Source organism: Eufriesea mexicana, unplaced genomic scaffold (genome assembly GCF_001483705.2).
Source record: "Eufriesea mexicana isolate 0111107269 unplaced genomic scaffold, ASM148370v2 scaffold1767, whole genome shotgun sequence".
In the NCBI taxonomy this organism is placed as follows: domain Eukaryota; kingdom Metazoa; phylum Arthropoda; class Insecta; order Hymenoptera; family Apidae; genus Eufriesea; species Eufriesea mexicana.
In genome coordinates, this window is record NW_016909873.1 from 510,682 (window position 1) to 517,575 (window position 6,894).

Sequence of the window (6,894 nt, forward strand, 5' to 3'; positions counted from 1 at the left end):
CCCCCCATACCCCCCCCCCCCCCCCCGCATTCACTCACTTTTCGTATGCGGATGTGACCGTGCCATTTTATATGTTAACAAGCGTTTTCGTTATTTTTGACTGCAGATTGAAGCTATTTATAAGAACGCCCATAAAGCCATACGCGCAAGTCCAGAACACACGAAAATTATTAAAGAAAAAATACCTGTGAAAAAGAGATGGAATCGTGCTAAACTTTCTTTATCAGAAAGAAAGAATCGTGTTATTCAAAAGAAAGCTTCTTTCCTTACGACACTAGAAGAAGTAGAAGCTTAGACGTATTTGTTGGTGTCGTGTATCATATCAATGTTCATGTATACACGAAAAAAATTTTGCTACAAAAATAAAAAAGTATAAAATTGAAATTTTCTATTCTTATTGTATTAACAAAATTATTCTATATTTATTCTAATTAATTTATTTATTGCGCTACATATTGCGCATGACAACAGTGGCATCACATCAATTGATATCACATAATTTGTATAATATATGATGTCGCTATGTCATTACTAACAAATATACTTATACAAAATACATATATACATATTAAATCTAATATATGAGAATAATTTTGCAATAAAGTAAAATGCGGATTATAAATAAATTTACAAACAACTTTTAACCATATACGATAATTAAACTGTGATATTTTAATTTCAAGATAAATCAATAATTTATATAAGGTTAATAATTTTGTTGAAAACTTAGAATATGAAAACGATTGTATGATCTTGTAAATTACTAATTTCTTTTTTGAAATTAACGGAAAAGTGATAATCTACTACGAGAACCAGGCAATCTGCCATGTTCATGAATTAATCCAGCTTGAATATCTCTGATTGAAGGAACGGTTCTTACTTCCCCTCGGGCTGCTACGCTAGGTGGTGATTTAAGTAAACGGCGAGCTACGTTCTTTACATCGTCTTTTGATACCTCATCTGCAAATAATATGAATATGAAGTTACTATAAAAGTTTTACCTTTATATTACATTATTGAATAATATTAATCTATAATATAAGTGTACTAAAATTCATGGATATGAATTAATATAATGACATTAATATAATGTAAAACATACCAATTGCTTTTATAAAGTATTCTGGCCGTTTCCTAGAACCAGTGGCTAAAACTTGTCTTCCAATATCTTCAAATACAACAGGTCTTTGTTCCAAATTCATAAGTAACATAGATTGCAATTGTTTCTTTGCTCTCTATATTAAAAAAAATATTCAGATCAGATTAAAAAATAAAAAAATATAGTACTGTGATTCATACAACTGGTTGGAGTTATATTTTTAAAACGGTTAGAGATAGAAAAAATGTAAATGATATTGTAAAATGTAAATCTAAATGTATGTTATTTATTTTTCTATTATTTTTATGCATTCTCATGTATCAATGCATTTGCAAAGTACAACTGCACTTTCTTTTTAAATAGAACTATATAACTTTTCTAATATAAATAGATTTTCTGGATCATTCTATATATAAAAGTGTTATTATGACTTTAAACTAAATAGTTTACAAGATTTTTACCTATTTTAATAACTTTTAAGTATATTTGGAATTCGTAAATCATAAAACATGTTTAAAAAACTGTCCATTCCATTCTAAATACTTTCTTATTTATATCTTAAAATTATTTAGGACATTATTTATTTAATTTATGTCCGGGCTCAACGCTTTGAATGGAACGTGAATGAATTTTATCTTTTAAAAAAAGACTTACAGACGTTAAATCCAATAGATCGATTTATGCAAGAAAAATGTTATAGATGCATTTAAAAAAAGATGCAATTATACTTTGTCAATGCATGAGTATATATAAGAATGGTACATCAATGCTGTTTAATTTTATGTAAAACTACTGTTCTATTTAACTGGTTGCGTGAGACATCTTGTACATGTGTAAATAAAATTTATAAATAGTATCATACCGCTAACTCACTATCCGTAATATTATTTGTCATGGTAACCATTTCATGCACTATTACTTCTACCATATCTCTGACGTGAGATGGTGTGCAAGATGCATGAATGTAAAAAAGACCTGTATCGGCATATGCGTGATTATATGCAGTTGCACTATACAACCAGTGATACCTAAAAATAACAATTATATATATGTAATTATTTTATAATACTTACTTTGCATTTAGTTTTCTCAGCAGCAAAAAAGTATTTCAGATTTTACCTATTAAGTACATTTGTATACAAACGAGTATACATTCCCTTTCCTGGACCTCCAGCACTGAAGCTATTACCACCACCCATCATCATATTTAGAACACACATTGCCACGAAATCAGAATCTTGATGAGAATATCCTTCCAAACCTATTACGACATGCGATAATTCCGGTAGACCACTAGGTCCTGCATATACTGGTACATTACATTCTTCCTATATAAAATAAAATTAAAATTGTAAAATTAAAAATTATTAAATAGTAGTTCATATATTTCATTCAAAACAATAATTACTAGTATGTAACCTCCAGTATACTGGGCAATTGAAGTATCGGCTGTATTTAAAAATTTTGTTGATATAGAGCTTTTTGTCTTTTGTTCCTTCTCTTTTTCTTCTTCTTGTTCCCAAACTGATTCTTCCTCGACAAAATATCTACAATAATATTATTAATAATTTTCATTTCATTATATTTAATAGTTAATTAATCAACAATCAATATCAACAAAACAAAACTTTATATAGTATATAAATTATAATTTACAGATTTTGAATTAGTAAGAATCAATTTAATAATATGTTAGTAACATTTTCATTCAGTGAATACTTAACAGTTTTATTTGTAATTACTTTTGAACAGCTAAAATAAGATCTTCATGCTCTACACCAACTCCAGCTACTACCATTCTATGTGGTGTATAATGATGTTTTAAATATTCAAATAATATATTTCTGTCTATACGATCAATGTTTTCCTTTGGACAAATCTTTGGAAGTCCAAGAGTATTATTTCTATATGCAGCCTAAGGAATAAGATTTACTTATTTAAGAAAATATTTATTCTTATTGTATTCTTTTATTAAAATATATTTTCTTTTTACTTACTGCATGAATCATATCCATAAGTATTGGTTCCTGTTCTGGTCTTGTAAGTAAAGATTCTAATTCAAAATGGATCATTAATCTTGCAGCATTTACCTAGAAATTGTTGTGCTCAGTTTAAATTTCTATATTACAACCATACATTTTCATGTAATAAATTTTTTTACTATAATGAATAGCATGAAGTTAATAAAATTCGTAAAAATTGTTATTTTGTTATATATAACATGTATATATTATGTCAATACCGTATAACATAACTGTTTACCTCATCCTGTGTAATTTGAGGCCTTAAAACAATATCACCTAAAATTTGTACAACAGTATCTAATCCATGGCGCTCTGCTGATGCTGCATATACAAATGTATCTCTAGATGCTTGACAATCACATATACCTCCATGTTTTTCTAGTGCAAGCATTATCTGGTCTTTATTCTTGTATGTTTTGGTAGACTGTAAAAGTAAATTACTGATTTTTTTTATTTTTCGAATACTAATTCTTCATTGTACTATAAAAACCTTACTCCGAATGCCAACTTTTCTAGGAAGTGTGAGATACCATTGGGATATATAATTTCATATCGTGGACCAGAATCAAGCAATACTGTAAAATACTATTTTAGTATACAAATAAATGTCTTTAAAAAGATTTTCTATGAACATCTTTTAAACTTACCACCTATTGTACAAAACTGACCAAATCGATTTTCCGAAGCAACCTTCAATCCATTTGACAAAACTGTTACTTTAGTAACCTGATGTTCTTCTTTAGCAGTAGCATAGATTGCTTTAGGTAAATTAGGTATAGGCTTGGTTAATGGAGGAAACGGGGTAACAATTGATTTTCGTGTTATTTTATTATTGGGTACATTTTGAGAGGAAAAATCACATTTTTTGATAAACGAAAATGTCTTTCCTCGTACTGCACTGTAAAAAATATTACTGCATTTAATAATGGAAAAATTTATTTATAGAGTAATTATCGATATATATTATTATGTTTTTACAAGGTTAAGTGAAAAATATACTGCAAATATATACTGCAAAACCTTTTTCTACTATAAAAATAATTACCTTTTTGTAAAGGCAACTATTAAAGAACTCTGCGACGTTTTCATTAGCATTTTCATTTTATCGTTTGTATTAAACCATTTAATATATAAATTAAATTGTCACCTTCACAGTTTCGAAACGGAAAATAATTAACCAAACAATCTTAAAACTTTTGACAAAAATAACTAACAAATTTAGGTATATTCAATAAGAGTTCGTACGAATCAATAGTGCCACAGTTCTAGGACTTTTGAAAACTTAATGATGGATAATTTGGTCCAGTATTTTGTAAGGAATGGCACTAAACATAATTTCTTCTTTAACTAGGCACTTAGTGGAGAAACAGTTCTTTTATACCAAAACTTTTGTACTTCATTATATTCATAAAAGATATAAGTAACAAGAATGAAACTCGATGTTTAATTCTTAGAATTTCAATAAAGTTTATAATTTGCGTAGTGAATTGAAAAATGAGGCCACTTAAACAATCTAAATTAAAAGCTAAGGAAAATCTAAGTCTAAAATTAACAGAAAAATCTCGTAAACAAATGCGTAAAGAACTTAGAAAGCAAAAAAAAGTTAATCGATTAATTTATTCAAAAAACAAACATAAGTTAAGTACATGTGTGAATGTTGAATTCGACAAAATTGTCGAAACCAAAGATAACGAAACAAATTATTGCAATGAAGTAACTAACAAAACTGTGAATGTACATAAAAAATTAAAAAGATATACAAGAGATATTAAAAAACAAGAGTTTGAAGAACCTGAATTTAAAAAAAGAAATAAAAAATGTGAGTTACTTAAAGAAGCTAATTTAAAAGAAGACAAAGTAATTAAGAAACTGGAAAAGCAATTGAAATTAAATAAAAGAAAAAAAAAAACGATTCCTAAGTCTTTCGTAACAGATGGTTTAGATTGTATCCTTTCTATTTTATTATCAAAAATTAAGTTTGATAGTAGTTACAAGAAAAACTTGTATGTGTTAATTTTTTAAACTATTTTTAATAATATAAATTATTTTCATATAAATTATTTCCTTAATATATGGTCAGATCTTTTAGATTTTTGCTTAGAAAAAAATAGAAAATGTATATTGGAGACAGAAAAAGAAATTTTAGAAAATGAATTTAATAATGAATTCGATATAAATTTTTCAGAAATAATAGATGAAAATATATATACAAATAATAAATTATTTTGTAATTACAAAAATAAGAGTGAAAGCAAAAGCAAAAATGAGAGTGTCAATGATTCTAGTAAAAATGTACCTATGATAGCATCCAAATCAAAAAAGATAAAGTTAACACGAATTATAAAAGCTGATAATATCAATATTAATGACAAAGATGTATGGGAAGATATTTATGGTAGAAAAAGAGATAAAGAGGGTAACATCATATATAATACTAATAGATATATTCCACCAGCTGTGCAAAAAGTTATTATGCATGATATAAATCTATATGATGAAAAATTGATTTCTCTGAAAAAGCAGTTAAAAGGTTGTTTAAATAGAATAACAGAACATAATGTTTATAACATATCAAACCAGGTAATAAATATATGTATCTATAATAAATTTTTGTAGTGTATGATTTATATATTATATGGGATGTTACAGGTAGAAACAATGTATATGACAAACAGTCGTAATAATATGAACAACATATTATCAGAATTAGTGCTTGAAAGTTTGGTGTCAGATGTAATTACACCAGATCGTCTTATTTCTGAATATATGATGTTAATTGCGATTTTACATGCTAATATTGGTATCGAAGTAGGCGCTAATTTTGTAGAGAAACTTGTTAAAAGATTTTTTGATGCAATGGAAAAGCTACAAGATATAACAAAAAAAGAATTAGATAATATAGTTCTTATAATTTCACACTTATATAATTTTAAAGTACACCAAATTTTATTAAATAATGATTTATATTAATGTAAATATGTAATTAACTTAACTTTATTTTATACAGATATTTGGAAATAAGCTTCTTTATCAGATACTTAATAAATTGATGATCAAATTTACGGAAAAAGAAATTGAATTAATATTACTTATCTTAAAAACAGTAGGATTTTCATTGAGAAAGGATGATCCCAATGCTTTAAAAGAATTTATAAAAAGTGTACAGTTAAAAGCTAGTAATGAGAATGGAAAAAAGTAGGCTCTTGTATGTTTTTTAAGTATAAAATACAAATTATTAAAAATTAATTTAATAATTATTATTGTTATATAGTTCAAGAATTAAATTTATGTTGGAAATTTTGCTAGCACTAAAAAATAATAACTTCAATAAAATACCTCAATATGATCCTTCCCATGTAGAACATTTAAAGAAAATTATAAGAAATGTCATACGAAAAGGTAATACAATAACCCAGTTTAATGTGTCTTTGGAGGATTTATTATATGGTAAGCAATGTATTTGAAATAATTAAAAAAATAATATATCTGCACAAATTAAATACTAATTACCTTTTTACATTTTATTGTAGCTCATGAAAATGGAAAATGGTGGATCATAGGATCAGCTTGGTCTGACTTAAATAATATGAATAGTAAAGTAAATACAAAGGAAAATAATAAGTTTAATTTTGGTGAAAAAATTTTGAGATTAGCACAAAAGCAAAGAATGAATACTGATATAAGAAAAAATATTTTTTGTATCCTTGTAACAGCTGAAGATTATTTAGATGCATTTGAAAAACTTCATCATCTTGGTTTGAAGGATCAGCA

At 26.3% G+C, this 6,894-nt stretch overlaps 3 protein-coding genes across 3 annotated transcripts in view; 2 read left to right on the plus strand and 1 right to left on the minus strand.

Moving 5' to 3' along the window:
- The window catches only part of RpL5 (ribosomal protein L5), a 2,859-nt gene extending 2,489 nt beyond the window's left edge, over window positions 1-370 (plus strand). Inside the window, exon 6 of the mRNA XM_017901787.1 lies at window positions 107-370. Within this exon, the coding sequence (XP_017757276.1) occupies window positions 107-295 (189 nt within the window). The 3' untranslated portion in view covers window positions 296-370. The remainder of the gene's footprint in view (window positions 1-106) is intronic.
- Window positions 371-616: 246 nt separating this feature from the next.
- Window positions 617-4,300, minus strand: LOC108548707 (mitochondrial-processing peptidase subunit alpha). Its single transcript, XM_017901786.1, has 11 exons — window positions 4,169-4,300; window positions 3,771-4,021; window positions 3,619-3,698; window positions 3,362-3,547; window positions 3,097-3,189; window positions 2,842-3,014; window positions 2,508-2,646; window positions 2,219-2,427; window positions 1,962-2,127; window positions 1,103-1,235; window positions 617-960 (listed from the first exon to the last, which is right to left on the minus strand). The coding sequence occupies exons 1-11, from the start codon at window positions 4,222-4,224 to the stop codon at window positions 782-784; spliced, it is 1,665 nt and encodes a 554-aa protein (XP_017757275.1). The 5' UTR covers window positions 4,225-4,300; the 3' UTR covers window positions 617-781.
- A 317-nt stretch (window positions 4,301-4,617) lies between these two features.
- LOC108548766 (nucleolar MIF4G domain-containing protein 1) overlaps window positions 4,618-6,894 on the plus strand; it is a 4,432-nt gene continuing 2,155 nt past the window's right edge. Inside the window, exons 1-6 of the mRNA XM_017901863.1 lie at window positions 4,618-5,068; window positions 5,204-5,703; window positions 5,773-6,057; window positions 6,131-6,318; window positions 6,395-6,570; window positions 6,654-6,894. Coding sequence (XP_017757352.1) covers window positions 4,618-5,068; window positions 5,204-5,703; window positions 5,773-6,057; window positions 6,131-6,318; window positions 6,395-6,570; window positions 6,654-6,894 — 1,841 coding nt within the window. The remainder of the gene's footprint in view (window positions 5,069-5,203; window positions 5,704-5,772; window positions 6,058-6,130; window positions 6,319-6,394; window positions 6,571-6,653) is intronic.

Coding starts and splice junctions, on each gene's coding strand:
- LOC108548707 (XM_017901786.1), bottom strand. CDS start 4,224: ATGAAAATGCTAATGAAAACGTCGCAGAGTTCTTTAATAGTTGCCTTT. Junction 4,022..4,168: donor ATAGTTGCCTTTACAAAAAG/GTAATTATTTTT, acceptor TATTTTTTACAG/TGCAGTACGAGGAAAGACAT. Junction 961..1,102: donor ATACTTTATAAAAGCAATTG/GTATGTTTTACA, acceptor TATTATTTGCAG/ATGAGGTATCAAAAGACGAT.